General features: G+C 40.7%; 1 protein-coding gene across 1 annotated transcript; it reads left to right on the top strand.

Moving 5' to 3' along the window:
* The first annotated feature begins 943 nt into the window (after window positions 1-943).
* ACADSB (acyl-CoA dehydrogenase short/branched chain) lies at window positions 944-10206 on the top strand. Its single transcript, XM_056850109.1, has 8 exons — window positions 944-1147; window positions 1949-2119; window positions 3814-3939; window positions 4299-4391; window positions 4873-4962; window positions 5859-5996; window positions 6939-7038; window positions 10127-10206. The coding sequence occupies exons 1-8, from the start codon at window positions 944-946 to the stop codon at window positions 10195-10197; spliced, it is 993 nt and encodes a 330-aa protein (XP_056706087.1). The 3' UTR covers window positions 10198-10206.
* The last annotated feature ends 10124 nt before the right edge of the window (window positions 10207-20330 follow it).

The raw sequence follows: 20330 nt of genomic DNA on the forward strand, positions 1-20330 counted from the left end.
GTTCTGAATTACTGCATCTTGAGGTTAGCTATCTAGCTCATTTTTATCCCTCCAAGGGACACAAGGAGGCTTCATAAGGTTTCCTCCTGCTACTTTATCCTCTCATCAACCCAGTGAAGTAGTTTGGGCTGAGACTATGCAATTGGCTCAAAATTATCTGATGAGTGGGGTCTTCATAGTCCCAGTGCAACACTTTAACAACTACACCATGCCAGCTTTCTCAGTCTAAAGATGAATAATTAGATTATTTGTATCTTTTCTTCCTTATAGTAAAAAAGTTTGCGCAAGAACGAATTGCACCGTTGGTAAAAAAAATGGATGCAGATGCAAAATTAGATGATTCTGTACTACAAAGTCTGTTTGAACAAGGGGTTTGTGCTTTTTTTGTATGTTTTAAAAATATTTCTGTAACTATTCTTTGTACATTGACCACAGTGAGGAGATAACTGTTTTTTAAATTATTAAACGTGTGTGTGTGTGGATATGTATACTTCTACAACATCTAAAGGATATACATGATGTAATTGCAAGTGAACTTGGTCAGCATATTTTTAGTTTTGCAGTTCTTTTTCTTGTGAATAAAGTGTTGTTAGTTTACCTTCTACTTAGTAAATAGATAGTTTATACAGTTGTTGTAGTGGAAGTAAATCTTGGGGAAAAATACTCGCCAACTTAAACCAGCATTGTGACTAACGTTAAATAAAATGGCACCATTCGCAAGAATGTATGAATATTATGTCTTTCTGATTCCAAGGAACTCTGCTACAGCAGTACGACAGCCCAGATATGTAGTTACACCAATACAGATGTAAAGATTACTGTGTCAGACTGCTAAACAGATTGAGTTCCTGTACTTGTTTGAAAAGTTAGCTTTGAAATATGCCACAGTTTACAAGATTTTTTTTGTCGCCCTAAAAATAATCCATTCTTGCTTTCTCAGTTGATGAGCATTGATCTTGGTTCGGAATATGGAGGAACCGGGTCTTCTTTTTTTTCCACCATTCTGGTGATCGAGGAGCTCGCTAAGGTTGATCCATCAGTGGCACTCGTATGTGAACTCCAGAATACATTAACCAATAAATTGTTTACAACATACGGCACAGAAGAACAAAAGAGTAATTATTTGCCCAGGCTAGCAAAAAACTTGGTGAGTGAAGGTGGAATGAAATATATATAGATAGATAGATAGATAGATAGATAGATAGATAGAGATAGATAGATAGATAGATAGATAGATAGATAGATAGATAGATAGATAGATAGATAGATAGATAGATATTTGGGGAGGGGCTGTGGCTCAGAGGTAGAGCATCTGCTTGGCATGCGGAAGGTCCCAGGTTCAATCCCCAGCATCTCCAGTTAAAGGGACTAGGCAGATAGGTGATGTGAAAGACCTTTGGCTGAGACCCTGGAGAGCCTCTGCCAGTCAGAGTAAACAATACTGAGATGGACCAAGGGTCTGATTCAGTATAAGACAGCTTCATGTGTTCACAATAGCATAATTGTGCAGCATTTTCATCTTGTTCAAGAATTAACAGTCCAGTCCATGATTAAGATTCCAATCTACAATGTGGTGGTCTTGACACCACAAGGGCATAGATTATATTTTAAAGATTTTACCTTAACTGGGCTGTCTACCTCATCAGTAATCTATTATATATCTAACAATGAAATATACAAAGCACTCAGTCAAAAACATATGGAAATATTATATAATTCAGTTATAATCAATGGGTTCAAACTAGTTTAAATAAGGCAAGGTTAGGGCTACAGTTAGACACAGCCTTTGTCATTCCATTTTATCTTTGAACCATACAACCTTTTTCTGATTCGCTTAAACATTAAACTCACCATGGATGTCAAAAAAGTTGAAATAAATGTTCTATTGGTTTAGTTTTACTGAAATGTAAAGTCATCTGAAATGATTTGTCATTATCTTACTTGGTAGATGGGCAGCTTCTGCCTTTCAGAAGTTGGATCTGGCAGTGATGCATTTTCCTTGAAGACTCGAGCTGAAAAGAAAGGTGACTATTATATCATCAGTGGATCAAAGATGTGGATTAGCTTCGCTGAACATGCAGGAGTCTTTTTGGTGATGGCGAATGCAAATCCTTCTGCTGTAAGTAGCTAGGGAACAGCTGCCATTTAGTTTTGGCAAAGTATTGTTGAACCAAGATAATAGCGTATAAATAATTTTGCACTGTGGGGTTTTGTTTTTGGTTTTTTTGGCTGCTTCCCATCCTCCAGAGGATTGCCAAATTTTAGCTTGAACACTTCTTTGAAGTGGCTTTCACGCTGGCTTTGTGCAGGGCAGGGGGCGGGTGGTCCCTACTTTCATGCGATGCAGTTTCATTTTGTTCTGTTGTGGGGTTTGTCTTTTTCTTTGAGCCTTCAAGACAGGGTGAAATAGAAATTTCAGTAAACTAGCTATTTTATATGGAATTGCATACGCTATTGCAGAGTTTAATAGACCTCTTCATACCTGTAAGAAGCAAGGGTAGCAAAAATGTGCCATCATGGTTAGGATATTTCAGCCTGTGGTAACAGCAAACACAAATATTGTGGCTGCAATCCTAAAGGGGGAGCAAAGCTCCTTAGGAGCCGGCATGACCCCACAGCGGCGTAATTGCCCATTTAACCCAGGATAATGGGCACTTACGCCATCCCGGGGGCAAACACACCGGCAGCTGCGGAGCTGTGCCAGCTCCTGCTGTTAGTGCAGCCATGCTAGCAGGGAATTCCTGGAAAGGAAAGCCCGCGCTGACATGGGGGGGCATTCCTGGGGGCGGAGCTGTGCTTAGGCAGCTTCCCAACCCCTTTCATCCTGGGAATGCCCCCGCTCACGCCTTTTTTGGTGCCATATCCCTGTTGATTGCAATGGGGGATTTTTCCTATTTTTAATGTTTTAACTGGTTTGCTTTTCTTTTCAGCAGCCAGGAAGCCTCTGAAGAGGCTCCCGACCGCTGTGCATCTACCCCTTCCTTCAGGAATGGGTTGCCCAAGTAGTGGCAGTATTACATGTGACAAGACTACCTGCAGAACAAGACCTATTCCCACCAAACGTGACCCTTCTATTAGGTCACCTACCTTCTACTAGGTCACCCACAGCCAGGGTAATTGCCCCAGGGTATCAAACATTTTTTTTCAAAATGCTCATATATTCTACACCAGCATTGGATGTGTTGTATGGCAAGGCAAATGGTAAAGGATTTCTGTGGAGCCCAGAGCTGAAAGTGGTACGTAGATTAATCTTTCCGGGACATAGTGGAGAGGTTTTACTTCTATGCTAATAGCTCTTCTATTGTTAAAGAGAATGAAGTTCTTGGGGCAGGGCAGTTATCATACTAAGAAAGACAGAAATAATGCATTAGAAAGAAACTTTCTCAGGTTCATGTTGCAGCAAAGAGATACAATTTCTACATATGATAAATGCTTGTTCCTTAGAAATATTAGTTATGGAGCCAGGTACAGGGGAGGTGAAAACAGAAATCTGCCAGGGAGATAGTTAGACTTGTAGATGATAAATGTGTGAAGAGATGACTGAGGCATGATAGAGAGATTACAACGAAGCTAAATTAATTCTTTGCATGGGTCTTTACTACTAAATGTGATGGACAGATTGCTATTGCCAAACCAACTTTTTTTCTTAGTAATATCTGAAAAATTAAATTAAATACAGATGATGAAATCATTTTGTTTATATTGCTGTGATGGTTTATTATTATTGTGGAAACAATTGTATGGGAACCACTAAATCCATGGTTTATTTGAAAGGCTTACCACTACAGGTGTGTCCATCTCTGTCTTTCTTAGGGATATAAAGGAATTACATGTTTCATTGTTGACCGAGACACAGAGGGCCTACATGTAGGAAAGAAGGAGGATAAACTGGGAATCAGAGCAACCTCTACATGTCCTGTAACATTTGAAAATGTGAAGGTAATCCTGTTAAAGCTACAAAACGTGTTTGGTTAAACCATTACAACATTATGGAACAGATCAGTGGACCTGAAGTTCTAGTTAGCATGAGTCTAGAAGCTGAATAGTAGACTAGGGCAGGAAGGGCTAGATTTCTTTAACAGTCACAAAGCGCTAACGATCACATGTTGGAACTTGAATTGCTTAAACTTCTTCAAAATTGATCCCTGTTGAAAATGGGCTTTGTGTCAACCAAAAGCATGATTTGTTTAAATGTTTGTTTTCATTCCATGTCCCTCAAAGCTAAATCAAATATCATACATTTATGCCAGTTTCTGAAAAGCAAGAGAAACGGTAACTTTATTTGTTTAATTCCACAGGTGCCTGAGACCAAGATTCTTGGGCAGGTTGGACAAGGATATAAGTACGCCATTGGTATGCTCAATACGGGCAGAATAGGGATAGCTGCACAGGTATGTACCCCTGTAAAACCCAGTGTTTTTAAATACAATTGTGCAGAGTATATAATAAAAATAGATTTATTGGTTGTTATATTAGATTAGTGTTCAGCTCAACCCCTTTGGTTTCCAGTGACTTTTAGGTTGAGTTTCTTTGTTCCCCTTTGTCTTCAGTTGTCCTTCCTCTTAGGCCCAATAGGCTTCCCAAACTCTCAGTATATTTCTCTTGTGAGAGTTCAGGAAGCCCTCTGGGTATGTATATGGTTTGCTGTGCTGTGTTTAAAGGCACCTGCAGAAGCAAGGAGAGAAGGACCGTTCACTGCTCTGGGTGGAGGCGGGAAGGGAGCAGGAGGAAGAGGAGGCGGCCTTAAATAGCACCCCTTGGTGAGCCTTTAGCGTCCAGTACTTGTGGCACGGCCACCTTTTTTTAACGAGAGGTTGGAAGCACTTTGCGTTTGCATAATAGTAATGTTTTTGTCTTCTTGTTCACCCGCAGATGTTGGGATTGGCACAGGGATGCTTTGATCACACTATTCCATACACAAAGGAGAGAACCCAGTTTGGAAAAAGCATATTTGATTTTCAGGTAGTGATTAGTACATTCTGTTAAATTGGTTGTAAAGGGCAAACATTTATCAAAGGAGATGTCAAAAAATGATTATTTTTGATGATAAACTGAATGTACCGTAGGGCACAATATTAAAGTTGGATGTGTGTGTGTGTTAAGTGCCGTCAAGTCGCTTCCGACTCATGGCGACCCTATGAATCAAAGTCCTCCAGAATGTCCTATCTTTGACAGCCTTGCTCAGATCTTGCAAACTGAGGACTGTGGCTTCCTTTATTGAGTCAATCCATCTCTTGTTGGGTCTTCCTCTTTTCCTGCTGCCCTCAACTTTTTCTAGCATGACTGACTTTTCCAGTGACTCTTGCCTTCTCATAATGTGACCAAAATATGATCGCCTCAGTTTAGTCATTTTAGCTTCTGGGGTCAGTTCAGGCTTGATTTGATCTATAACCCACTGATTTGTTTTTTTCTCACTACCTTTACTTGAGATTTATGAGACATGGGATACAGCCTACGGAGTTCAGGTTTCCATCTGTTGGTCTGTTGACTGCAATTACTGACTGCAGGAGGTTTTTGAACATTGGCGTTGGTGTGTATGGTGCAAATTTGTATATTAGGGTTTTGTGTAATGAGGCTTCTATAGAGTTTTATGTTCTGATTGTGATGTACTTGGGTAATTATGCCCATTTTTATTTATTTAAAACCAGTGTTGTTATAAGTTTTTGTTCTTGTTGTGTGTAATACGACATGAAAATGGTGCTGATTAATTTCCTGATGGCTTAAGGGCGGTTAAGTATTTTTTGGCTCTGCTCTTTGCGCACAAAGGATCAGGAGCTAAGCATTTTTGTTGGGAGCCAGGGAGAGAGGGTTGATCTGTCTCACAAGCTCTGTTGCAATGAGGGCCTCGCTTCTTTCAGGGGATGCAACACCAGATTGCTCAGGTGGCCGTACAGCTAGAAGCTGCAAGATTGCTTACCTACAATGCAGCCCGACTCTCAGAAACTGGAAAGCCCTTTATCAAAGAGGCAAGCATGGCCAAATACTACGCGGCAGAGGTAAGTTACATTTGGGGTGGGTTTTCTTTTCATAGTGATACATTATTATGGGGAAAATGTTTATTTTATTCATAAATCTTTGAGCACTGGCCAGTATCCTACCTTCCATGTGCAGAAGGCACACACAGCTTGCCCATGTTCCCCTCCATCAGTGCAGCTGGTGTTCCCGCTCCTGGAAAGATTGGTCCTGGGGTGGCAGAATTCACACAGAGGAAGAGTGGGAGCCTGGAGCAAGGAGGGACAAAGAGGTGAAATTGTCCCTTCTCTCAGCACAGCTGTGCTTGCAAAAGGCCATCTGTGGATGGGATTTTTCCTCTGCAGGCACAACTATTTGTAATAGCCAACTCCTAAGTAAAGTTTTCTTTACTCCTTCTTTATTTTGTGGCACTCAAAATAGAACATTTGAAACAACTGACAATGAGAAGGTTCCTCTAAAGGCAGCTGTTGTGGTGGTGGTTTTTGAAGAAGTGACACGTCCCATCTTTCCTTGCTTCTCATTGTCCGGCTAGCACAGGGGGTCCCCAGCCTTTTTGAGCCTGCAGACATCTTTGGCATTCTGACACAGCATGGAGGGTACAGTCACAAAATGGCTCCCACAAAATGGTTCCTGCAGGAGGCGGAGCCAGCCACAAACATGGCTGCTGCAGCTTACCTTCAGTCACACAGTGAAGATACTTTTCCTGTGGTGGCAGCTGCTGTCTAAGCAACATTTTTAAAAAATCTGCCCAGCCAATCAAATCTCCAGTGGCCAATTAGAAGCCTTTTTGGGCAAAATTCCACCTGTCCCCACCCACTTTCAAAAAACACTTGGTGGGCATCAGGAAAGGTGTCGATGGGTGCCATGGCATCGATGAGCACCATGTTAGGGGTTTCTGGGCTAGCAAAATATCCTGGCTTTGAATCTTAAGGCAATTCACAGCATGCTAATTATATATTTGATAGGTTGCAACTGTAACAACAAGTAAATGTATTGAATGGATGGGAGGAGTAGGCTTCACAAAAGATTATCCTATGGAAAAGTATTACAGGGATTGCAAAATTGGTAAGTCGAAATTTATCAAGAATCATATATTGTACAAATATTGCTCTGCCTTTTCAAGCTGTGGTAATTGTGATAAGGAAGCCATCAAAGTTCCCCAGTCGTGTTCAAAGAAGGATTCATTAATTAAGAGGATTAAGAGGGCAATTCATTATAAACACAGACAATTTAGGTCATACAACAGTAAAGAAACTTAAAGAGTAGCTCTCACTTAAGCGTGAATTTTAAAAGTTAGTAAAAGCTAAAAGAAGGGCTGTGGTATTGTGTGAATGTAATCATTTGATCTGGGCAATCAAATCCAAAGACAGTAAAATCTTCTGGGATATAGTGGCAAACAAGTTAAATTGGAGATCTCCTGTGCCTTGCTATATACCTGCTAACTGCTAGGAAGAGCATTTCGCAGCTTTATTTGCTGCACCCAAGATGGATACTGGTGACATTTGAGTCTACCCCTTTGAAATGGATGAATGACCTCCGATAACTAGAACGGAGAACAAGGATCTAATAAATCAGATGAGAACCGGTAAGGCACCAGGTAGTGACTTGATCCATTTGGAACTTTTTTCACTCGAATGCTGATTGGTGGGCATAAATTCTGGCACCTATTTTTACCCAGATCAATGAGACTGAGATAATGCCTAGGATATGGTGCCATGCGATAACTCTGCCAATCTATTAAAAGGAAGATCCTTTGGATCCACATAATTACTGTCGAATTAGTTTGTTATCCATAGTGGGAAAGCTGTCCGCTTCCATTCTTTATAACAAGTTATCAACCTGGTTGGAAGAAGAGGCAATTATGGGTTGATACCAGGCCATATTCTGGAAGATTGCTAAGGCTCTTGATCACTCTCCAGTTTCTGGTAGACAAGTATACTAACTTGAAAGAAGGCATGCTAGTGGTTGCATTCATGGACGTCAAGGCTCCTTTTGACTCAGTTCCTAGAAAGAGGCTCTAGGATAACTTGAGGAACACTTTGGTGGACAGAAGATTATTATTTTTGATCCAACAACTCTATGGTTCTTCTGCTCAAGTGAGGTGTAGCCTCCTCTGGTCAACTGTCATTTCAAATTATATAGAAGAAGGGTGTGAAGCAAGGTTGCATCCTTGCACCACTGCAATTAAATGTTTATATTAATGTTTTGTGCTCCGTGTCCTGTAATGATTTCCATTCACCATACTTGTGTGTGCGTGTAAAGTGCCGTCAAGTCGGCGCCAACTTATAGCGACCCCTTATGGGGTTTTCAAGGCAAGAGACTAACAGAGGTGGTTTGCCAGTGCCTTCCTCTGTATAGCAACCCTGGACTTCCTTGGTGGTTTCCCATCCAAATACTAACCAGGGCTGACCCTGCTTAGCTTCTTAGATCTGACGAGATCAGGCTAGCCCATGCTTAGCCTCCCTTAAGTTGCCAGCATTATTATATGCCAATGATACCGCATTGCTTGCAAGATCAGTAGCAGGAATGCTTAGACGCTTACATTCCTTCTCAGAGGAAAGAAGTCTTGGTTATTAATTACAAAAATTCTAAAGCTCCTTTTTAGTAAGAAGCAAGGGAACAGAAAGTACAAATGGTCTACTGTTGGTCATAATATCGATCAAGTTGATCAGTTTAGATATCTGGGAGTAATGTTTCAAGCTAATCTTTCCTGGAAGATCTATCTGAATTCGGCAATGAGAGATGGCACTAGTTCAGTTAGAGCCATCACAAGATTTTTTTTATACCGCAAGACTATAAACTGTCTATGAATTGTATACCCTATAGGTTTAGTTACTGTATATTCTCCAGTTTTAATTCTGTAACTGATATGAATTTTAATGGCATTTGCCATATTAATAAATTAATCTGAATCTACTGCAGGGGGACAATATGTCCCAGCTGCAATTAGTGCCTTCAATGCTAAGGCTTCTGGACACTCGCTGTATGCAGCAAGTATTTGGATTAATACAATAATAGAAAATATTGATCCTCCCCCCCCCCTTTTGTTAAGCTTTTTACGCTGCATTCTGGAAGCTACAAAATGTGTTACTGGGATACATTTTGCATGCAGAACTAGGAGAAATGTCTTTGGAGGCTAAAGTGGGGCGGAGAGCATTTAATTTAAAACTCAGCATTTTAACATCTAATGGTAAAACAGGCCTTTTGAGCCTAGTTAGAAATTGTTCTTTAAAACCAAATCAAATTTATTTTGATGCAAGATCAGCTCTGGATTAAAAAAAAAATCAAATGTTAATAGTAAGACTATTAATGATTCTGGGAAAGATGATTTGAATAGGAGGAAGAAAGATCATCTATGGGGCTAGATTTGCCGTTTTAAAACCTTTTTTGGTGGCACAGCCTCACTGTTCGCTATGGGACATTTCCCCCTTTTTTCCTTTTTTACATTTAGGCTTTTTTTCTTAGCGGCGGCCGGGAAGCCTCTGAGGCGGCGGCATAGCTGCGTCACTCCCGGCCACCACTGCTCCACCCCCACTCCCCAAGAATGGGCTGCCCATCCTCTATGCACAGTGCTGTCAGCCACGTACGATCTCATCAGAGAAGAGCAGCTATAGCTGCATGTGAAGGTCTCCTGTAAGTACACGTGGACAGGTCTTGCTCTGTGCTAAAAGAAAGGCATGCATTATGATGTCTATTTTTAAAGAGATAAATTATTGTGCAGCCAAACTTAGGCGTCATTTATACATACATGAGTAATGTGGTTTCATCCCTCACTCACTCAGAGACTGTCAGGATTGCATTCCACTGAACAGCATTGTATGTGGTATGATATGAAAGCTATTTCTGTGAGATCCATTTCACGCAGTTGTACCAACAAGGCACTATAAAATCCCTTTTGTGAACTTGCCCTTAAATTTTCCTCTGTGGTGAAACTTTGTACCTATGCCCAAAGTTGTCTGCTAGGTGGTTGATACTGTAGTAATTTCATATTACTGCTGTTGTCGTGCTTGGAGCAATAGTGTAGTACCGGTATTTTTGGCTCTGCCTTGATTATATATTTAATCTTCGCTTTACAGAAAAACTTTCAATTGCTACTCTATATTCTTACTTGATTGATATATTCTTTTTTTTTATCCCCCATGGCTTACTTCAGGAACCATATACGAAGGAACTTCTATTATCCAGTTGAACACCATTGCAAAATGCATTGCTCAAGAATACTGAAATCCAAAAAGATGCATTGATTGTTACAGATTATTTCACAGACAATTAGAAGCCGTTCATCTCACTGGTGGAATCCTTGATTATGTCTTTATTGCCAAATTCTAAATCAAAAAAGGCCAAATGATGGTTATATGTTGCATGTAAAACCCCCTGCACAAGATCAATGTAAAAGTTACCAATGTAAAAGTACTGCTATGTACCACAGGACATTTAACTTTTACAACTATGAGGCCACTTCTTTTAAATTATATGCTGGATTTTCTGTCTCCATGCTGAAGTCTGTCAAGTTGCTAACACCAGTTGATTCTGAATTGGTGAAACATTTCCTGCAAGTAACGTCTGTCTGCATTACTACATGGTGTTTTCTTTTTTTAATCCTTGGTATCTATTTTAATTTGGGGGGGGTGGCTATTAGGATAAATGTACATTTTTTAAAAAAAGTTTTAAATCGTAGTAAAGAAAGTATATCAACTAATTCCTGAGCTTGGGGGCCAAATAGGCTTAGGAGGTGGCGAAGGCCTTGTGCTAGCGTCTGTGCCACTTGTGCCATGCAAACTGGCACGGATGTCGGTGTAGTGCCACTTGCATCACCCCCCCCCCCCCCAGGACTGCTGCAGCAGCGTAGCCCTAGGACACTGGCTTGGCCTCCCGTCGGGAGGCATTCTGGTGGCAGAGCTGCCAGTAGGCAGCTTCCTTACCCCTTCCAGGCCGGGAACGCGCCCCCCCCCACCTCCGCTAAAGCAGTGCTGCACAACTTCATTGTTTTCAACGGGGCTATTTTCCCCAATTTTGATTTTTTGTTTTTTAAAAGGCCTTTTTTAGCCTTGCAGCGGCTGGGAAACCTCTTTGGAGGCGCCACGGTGGCGGCGCAGCCATGCCGTCCCTGGCCTCTCCAAGGCTCAGGAATTGAGCTGTCAATCCCCAAATGTCAAAAATTTATTTACATGACAGTAATGGTCTCAAGGTAGTGATAAGGCAGCGATACAAAGATTCATTTACATGTCAGTGGGACGATGTGAATGTCAGTGGTCAACCATCCAAATGTTTGAAAATGATGACTAAGTAGAATGAGAATGGCCAAAATTTAATTGAATGTCCTTGCTTGTTTTCCAACCCCTTTTCTTGGAGGATGAACTAGGATGCGGTAGATTTTTTAAATTTAAAAGCTGCCTAGTTGGAGAGCATAGGGCTCTCTGATTCTGATACAGTGCCTTTCAAAAGGGACAAAATCAACAACTTCCCTCTCTGTTGTAGCCTCCTCCCCCGCACCTTATGGAATGGCCTGCCTGATGAGAATCAGGAAGGTTTCCACTCTCCAGGCTTTTCCCAAACTGCAAAACTGAATTATTCAGGAGGGCTTTTTAAAACAAGCGATGGGGCTGTAGTGTAACAAAATGGTTCAGAAAGATGCTTTGGTAAAAGGGAACTATACTACTGTGGACTATATTACTGTATATTGTATTGTATATTGCTGTAAGTAGGATACTGCTATGTGATTTTTTTGCTTCGTTTAACATGTCGTGGTAATGTTCCTGCTTTGTTTCAGCTCTGTTCAGATTTCTGCTTGATTCCAGATTTTTCCACTCCAAAGCCTATTGCACTGCTTATTGGATGTCCCATCCTGTTGATTGTATTGATTTACACTGTGTAATCTGCCTTGAGTCTCAATGAGAAAGGCAGACTATAAATAAGATAAATAAATAAATATAGGAATGTTGGGGATATTCTCCTAAAGCCACAGAAAAACAGTATTCAGTTTTTGCCTTCTGCACCCTGTCAAAATATATGCAGTTTCTATACCCGGCAATTGGCCAATAACTTGCTATTGGAAATTTTATTAATTCTGGTATATAAGTCACTGCAGTATGCTTTGAAACACACTGACTTCCATGGCACCTCTCCTGGGGTAAATGGTTATAAAGACTGAGGCCAGGCAGCTTTCCATACATATTGTTTATGCCAGAGTATTTGTTTTCAGAGACTTACAATCTTACATATGCTGCACCAGTACATAAATATTTAGGATGGTGCATACCAGCTCTTGGCCAAAGTGATGTCATACAACAGTGAGCAGAAATGTTGTGTTCAAGTAATGAAGGGAGTACAAGTTCCATCGAGGTCAGTGGCACTTCCATTAACGCCCTTTGTCTTATCTGGTTTACAGGTGGCAACTTTAATTTCTTTGTTCCTCAGACCCCCACATCTGTAAATTAAGCTCTCGTTGCTTCCCTGCCTGATGGGCTGGTATCATTGACAACAAAATGCACCACTTGGAGGGTCTGTTGCTCATTATGCTAACTAGAACCATCTGACATGTTGAAGACAACATGTGTTGTCTTCACCATATGCATGCGTTACACACGGTGGTATTTAAACAGCTTTCTGCACAGGCCATGATATTAGTGCTGACCCCCAATTGAAGACATTTTGGTTGAATAACCAATTTGTGTTTTGAGTAATACGTTTGCAAAGGAATAAAAACAATAGGTCAAAAGGGGGGGAGACACTGTTTTTAGGTCATCTGCTGGGCCACGTCTGTACGTTATCTAAGATGGATCATTCCCTTCTGTGTGAAAGCAGAAGGAAAATGCCTTATCCAGGATGGCACCTACCTGGCTTCTGTGGTTTTATTTGTATTAAAATAGTTTTAAGGATCTGTTGTTTGATCAGGTGCACCTTTTTAATCGATCAAAAAGGTTTTAAATGTGTAATGTAATCAATAACACATTTTGGTAGGTTTATGGTTTTTAGGCTTGTAAACTGGTAGTAATTGGTCACAGCATTTCTAGGGCTTTTGCCCCCATGTGCCTTCAGTCAAAACAGCACAAAAATAAATAAATAAATAAATAAAATGGAAAACTTGTCATCCTTACATCTGAGCTGGCTAAGTGGATAAAAACCAAGAAGTATTGCATCTCTAGTACAGTTACATTATGTTTAAATAGACTTGTGTTGATTATGAAATTGTTTGCCTGTTTGTCTTCTATAAGTCTGCAGGAAACAAAAAGGTTTGATTCTTCTTTCTTGCTTGAAATGCTGAGCTTTGAGCATCTGCATGACAAACTGAAATTCAACAGGTAGCATTTCCTGTATTGTTACATCTCAATACTGAAAGAAACCGGACCTCTTAAATTTCCACCATGAATGCAGCTGTTAAAGGCACAAAGCCCTTACCAGAAAAAGGCAGCAACTCTAGTGCTAGATGTTTCATATCCAGCATCTAGGGTTGCCAACAACCTGGAGGGGAAATGTTCTGTTCCTTTAACAGAGGCTTTTCACCATTGGAGGAGCATTTATCAAAGAAGCAGCCACTAGACCCAGCTTAGTGGGAAGGGAGTTATTGAATCCAACACATTCTGAATTTTTTTTATAGTTTGGCCTAAGAGTATGGATTGTTTCATCTATGTGTTAGCCCCCTTTTGGAGGGTGACAATATATTGCACGCAGTACAGGTAGAGAATCCCTTATCAGGACATCCCATAACCGGACTAATCCAAAAACCGGACCCTTCGAGCCGGCATGCAGGCAGATCCGTGCTGCCTACTTTCAATGTTTCCTCTCACCTAAAAAAATAAAATACAGTGTACACTGCATCATAGGTGGAGACTGAAAGCCTGACATTGTTTGTTTGTTGTTTCTCTCGTTTAACAGCTGATACAGATATTCTGGTGAGATAGTTATACCTTTGCTTGCTCATGGTTCCATGCACACAAAATTATTAAAATATTGTTTAAAATTACATTCAGGCTATGTGTATAAAGTGTATATAAAACATAAATGAATTTGGGTCCCAACCCCAAGATATCTCATTATGTACATGCAAAAATTCCAAAAAATTCCAATATACTGAAAGATCCGAAATACAGACCATTTCTAGTCCCAAGCAGTTCAGTTAAGGGATACTCAACCTGTATAAGAAAAAAATGTTGCCTTTTTATTGGCACATGATCTGCATAGTAGTCTTTTAACTACTTCTGTCATTTTTAGCAATGCTGACCATTCATTTGTACTAGTCATGCACAAAGCTTCTGAAAAACTACCACTAGGTCAGGGCAACCTGATGGCAATATACAGAAGGAAAGATTATAGGAAAATCTTAGGAAACTTGGCTTGATCTGCTTAATACCCAATAGGAATAAGAATTCAGGAAAGTGAGGTCAGTTAGATCACAGTCATATTTCTTTTCTAACGTATTGGAATGACTACATTTTGTGGCATTGTTCTTAATCAAGACCATTTTAGAGTTTTCAAATTTATGATGAACAGTAAGAGTGGTACTTTTAAACTGCAGTTATTGGAAATTTAGCTGACATGTAAGGATTATGTGCTTGCCCCATCAGAGAAAAATCTGGAACTTTAAAATATCTTTGTATGGATGGCTTAACAGCTGTTTCCATAGAAATATTGATTTTTAGGCACATTCTGTAATATAGTCTTGCTCTTGCATGTGTGCAAATAACAATCACCAATAATTATTGTTTGAATGGCCAAAACACCTATGCATTTTATTGCTACTCTTTATTTTAATTAATTCCTATCCTGCTGTATCTAAAGCCTCCGGATGCTTTTCAGCAATGTATCTTGAAAATCAAAGTATAAGAATTATGATAACAGAAATTATAAAGAAAATGGGAGAAGTACAGGTTATAAGACAAATTAAATCAGAACAGAATGAATATCCTTTAACGTGGGGGAAAAGCAAAAATTAGATTCAAAATGTTCCAGCTAATAAGCCAGTTCAGTATTTGGTATAGTCATCACCTATCCTTTATAAACAATAATTTCAATCTCTTTATGGATTGGATAAAAATATGTGGAAATGGAGGGAGAGGCTAGGGATATCTTGGCTTGGAAAGATATCAATAATAAAAATGTGTGATCCCCAAAATATTTTTTCTTTCCCAAAGCTTACCTAGAAAAATAGGGGGGAAAGCAGATTGATAAATGGCCAAAATTAATTTACAAATTCTGCTCTGAAGGTAAGAAACCAAGAACAGAAATGAAAGCACAATGCAATATAAAAGTGGGGGTCTGGCATTTCCAAATATCTGGATATATATTGGGGGTGTTGTGGCTATGGGGGGAGAGAGGGGGGAGGACCACCCGCTGGACTGAAGAATATCCATCTTCTACCTCTAGCAACTCCTATGGATTCTTTAAACCCCAACCACCCGCAATCAGTTGAAAGGGGGCACACAAACTTTCATTAAAAGGCTGGTATCTGCAAGCTATCTGCTCTTTAAAGGTCTCTTATTTGGGAACCTGCTAGACCAGGGGTGGGGAACGTCAGGCCCGGGGGCCGTTTAAGGCCTGCGAAACCATTTGGTCTGGCCCTTCGTGGGTCTTGGCAGATCTCTAGCTCAGAAGGATCTAAGACTGCTGATCCGCCCCTCCCAGGACAGGAATAGCCTCTATTCAAGGCAGATGTTAGTTTGTTTTGCCGAGAAAAGGAACCCTTTTCCCCCCTTGCAGAAGAGTCGTTAGCTATAGAGCTGCTAGGACCGCCCAAGATGCCACTGGTTGGATGCCTGCCTACTTGCCTGCATCGGGGGTGGGGTGTCCTCTGGGGCAGCTGCCTGCTTGGGGTTTGGTCGGCCAATTTTTAAGTTGATAATTTTGTATGGCCCACGGATGATGCTATAAATATCTAAATGGCCCTTGGCAGAAAAAAGGTCCCCCACCCCTGTGCTAGACCAAGGCTGTCATTATTTATGAGGCAATTAGAAATCACTTTTCACAGATATTTGGGTAGACAGACAAGACACAGATGGAAATAAATGACACAGGTTTATTTAACAGAAAATAAAGTATTTAATGGGGTAAGGATCATATATGGAAAAGTTTCAGCATATAAAGTGAACCGCTTCTCAAGCTCAACTTCACCTTCACAGGTTCCAAACTTTCCCCAATGAGAGTAACGCTTTGTAGCTGAGCTTCAGTCAATAAAGCATGCGGGGAGATTCTCCTTTCTCCAGTCAGGTTACCTCCGTTTACAAGGTTTCCCAGGAACATATTATCATAACAGACAGGATCCTCCCCAGGTTCAAGGCTGCTCTTTTAACACAGAGCGCTCCTGTCCACAGAACCTGTACAAGTAAGTTAGGAATGTCAGGCCTTTAACAGGATGCTTATTTGTCTCGCTAAAACAAGCTTTCTTCCCTAAGTTGACCTCAAATCCTAACTAATTTTTTTTAATGCCACTCTTATCTAGAGCCACCATTCCCTTTCTAAGGGGGAACTTTTTTCATTCCCCTTCTAAAGCTGAGGCTGGATCACCCCATCCCATCCCGTGGATTTCCATGGGATCGTGTTAGCTGACAATCACGGGATTTTAATAAGGCCAGAATCACAAGGATTGGTTCAGACAGAGGAGAGGTGGGACTTTGGGGGGATAATTGCAACAGGAGGGTTATTGTATTTTATATATTTTTAAGTTTATAATTTAATTTGTGATTTGTAAGCTGCCTTGAACCACAATGAAAGGTAGGGTATAAACATTAAGACATGGGTGAATTAGTGATCCTAAAGCCTTTTGGCTTCACTCTGCTTGGGGAGATAGGAACTTTGGCATGGGGGGTCTTGAGCAGAGCCAGGGGAGCCAGGATCTGGGCTGCTTCAATCCCATTTCCATGAGGGGGAAATGGGAATAGAATTGTTGAAAAAAACATGCTGCATAATATCTTGATACCAACTTATTTCCTTTTCCCTGTGTGATATACAGAGAGGGTCTCTGAGAATCCTGTACTACATTTTGAGACTACCCCAGAGTCATTTCCCGGTTAAAACCCCTTCCGTAGGAGTCTCGCCTTCTAGGAATAGAACATGTCCATGTTCTACAGCTTGCCCCAAACGTTTCTGGCCTAAGCAAGGGGTGAGTTAAGCTCACATGCACAAATACTCATCAGGTGAAATATTCGGTTAAGAACAACACACACATACATGCACACAGACAAATCCCCATCAGAGCTCCCTTTATGAAATAAACTTGGGGGACAGTACCTGGATAGATGTGTGGTTTCAATCACATGTTCAGCTGTATGTGCATTTAATGTAACATGAGAATTATTCAACGCACATATAAAGAAAAATAAAGCGAACACTGCACTTGTAACTTGTGAACAGGGCTAAACAGAAAAGAGCTGGGGTGAAACAGTTGGGGGAAGAAAGCACAAGCGTGGCAGGTTCAGCTCTCTCTCTCTCACACATACACACACTGTATTTTAAATGCCCCCCTGAGAAAATCAGTTTGGCAGTGTGGGGTTGGCAGCTCCAGGTGGGGAAATACCTGGCGATTTTTGGGGCGGACCCTGAGGAGGACGGGATTTGGGGAGGGGAGGGACTTCCATGGGGTATAATGCCATAGAGTTCACCTTCCAAAGCGACCATTTCCTCCAGGTGAACTTATCTCTATTGCCTGGAGATCAGTTGTAATAGCGGGAGATCTCCAGCCACCACCTGGAGGTTGGCAACCCTACTTATATGCAGATCTATTATCAAATATTAACTCTACTCCTTAGGAGGAAGGGTTCAAGTTCACTCACCAATAAGTGATTTCTTCCGTCATATCCACTCTAGCCATTTGCTTTAATCCTTCTGGTTAAATTAAAATAATTTTTTACCCTTTTCCTGGCCTTTAGACAACTTTGTAAGCCCCAGTTCTTCAGCATAGCTTATGTATACTAAAAGTGGAGTTGTAAGGGTGTTTTTTTTTCCATTTGTTATTTGGATTTGTTATTAGTTTTACACTGAATTTAAATTTGGGTAGTGGGCTTAGGTAAAAAATAATTTGAAGAAATAATGTTTCTCCACAAAGATGATCTATTTCTGGGAAAGTTAGGCAGGTAATCACTACAGTGTAACATTTCCATGTATATGTTCTGAAGGGATAATTTCTAAAATCTGTTACATAAGCATGAAATACTGTGCTGGAATCAATCCTGGTTCTTAAATTTCCACTGTGATGGCTTAACATTTTTTCGCCTTAAACCAGCCACTAGAGGGCCATCCATTTACCGGTAAAAGAGTACATACCTGAATCTATACAGTAGAGGGCACAGGAGCTCTTCCATACAACCCCCCCAAATCCTAAATCAATGTCACCTCCAAGATACTGGAGGGAGGGAAAGTGTGCCAAGAAAGCTTGCCAGCCTAGGAATAATTAAATGTATTCATTTCCTGAGTTAACTTTTCTTAAGGTTAACAATAAGGCCTCTTTGGCACTAGAATGAGCTGACTTCATACTAAAGTGTTCATTCATTATGTCTTTTCTTGCTATTTGGCTTCAGATTTTCATTAGGAGCAAAATGCAGCTGGCTACCTCCCCCCCACACACACACAGCTAACCATGTTCTCTTCTTCATCTCTTAACCTTCCCATTAGGCAATCTCATAAACCAATAGAGCTAGAAAGGTTTAGAAGCCCACCGCCCACCCACTGAAGCACATTTCTTTGTACTAAATATTCCTAAAAGACTAGGTCATGCCTAGTTGGATTTAACTGCCCTTCAGGAATTGTGGCAAATATGGGACTGTGTGATCCTCTGGAAGCAATGAGATAGCCCTGGTAATTGCTACTGAATAGCCTTTTTCTAAGAAAAAATTACTTATAAGAACTTGTAAGATAACAAAGGATTTTAGGGTTGCAGCAAAGGTGGTCAGAAAGCTGCCTACAGGCGTCCTTGCCACATTTGAAGCAAGGTGCAGTAAATACCTCTGTTTAGTTTCACTTGCAAAGCAATGCCAACCTGCCACTGGAGGTGATTTTTCACAAAGCACCCTTTTCATTCTTTTATTTTTAATTTAATTCTCATTTATTTTTCATTTACTTTCTCACTGAGACTCAAGGCAGATTACACAATGCCATTAGTAGGATGAAACATCTGGTAAGCAATGCAATAGGACTAGGATTGCAGCAATTAGAAAAAAGGCATAAAACATTAAATACGATATGTTAAAGCAAGCAATGGTATTACATAAGTATGAAAACAAAGGAGCAAGAGTATAATAATGGTGGTGCAAGGTGCTTTCAAGTCATACTCAGTTCATGGCAACCCCATAGGGTTTTTGAGGCAAGAGATGAATTATGGTTGCCTTTGCCTGCCTCTGCATAGCATCCCTAGACTTCCTTGTTGGTCCCCCATCAAGCACCAACCAGGGCTGGCTCTGCTTAGCTTCTGAGATCTGACGAGATTGAGCTACCTTGGGTCTTGGAAAGTAGGATAATACATACATCAAAAAGATAATACATATTATGCACAGTGGTGTAGTTTACAATCCTGCTCCCTTTATAAAAGTGCCTTCCTGAACCATTTTGTTATGTTATTGCCTTTGTAAAAATGTCCTCCTGAACAATTCTGTTTTACATAGTTTGCAGAATGACAGGAGTATGGGAGATTTCGTGACCATCTCAGGCAGGTCATTCCACAAGGTGGGAAGCACAACAGAGAACGCACAAGTATGAGCAGTAGCGGATCTTGCCCATTTGTAGGGTGCCACCTGCAGAAGGCCCTGCACAGATGAGCAAAACTGATGTGGTAGAGCATAGTAGGAAAGACAGTCCTGTAGATATGAAGGCCCAAGGCCATGCAGATTTTTGTGTGATGTACCTTGAAAACCATAACTGATGGGCAGCCAGCCGAGTGACTTTAGAATTGGTGTGATATGCATGCTGCAGCTCACTCCTGATAATAAGCATGCTACAGAATTCTGTACCAACTGGAGTTGACTTCAAGGGCAGACCCATGTAGAATGTGTTACAGTGGTCTAGTCTGGATGTTACTGTGGCATGCCTCTTCTTTTTTACAGATTCTGTTTGTGAGAAGGTCAGATTGTTTTCTCCAGCCAGTGGCTGGAGAATAGTTGAATTCACTCTGAAGATAGCATTTGGCCATATCTAGACTGCTGCAAAAAAATGTTTTGCTAGTTGAGCAATAGTATTTAATATCTATCTGTCTGCAGATTTTTATCCCAGCTTTTTTCACTGAGCTCAAGGCAAAATCTATAACCCCCCCCCCCTTCATTTTGCTTCTCAGCCCTGTAAGGGAGGTTAAGCTAGAATACCACAGATATCTATTGTGGAGGGAGAACATAAGAACATAAGAAAGGCCATGCTGAATCAGACCAAGGTCCATCAAG

This window comes from Euleptes europaea, chromosome 5 (assembly GCF_029931775.1).
Source record: "Euleptes europaea isolate rEulEur1 chromosome 5, rEulEur1.hap1, whole genome shotgun sequence".
In the NCBI taxonomy this organism is placed as follows: domain Eukaryota; kingdom Metazoa; phylum Chordata; class Lepidosauria; order Squamata; family Sphaerodactylidae; genus Euleptes; species Euleptes europaea.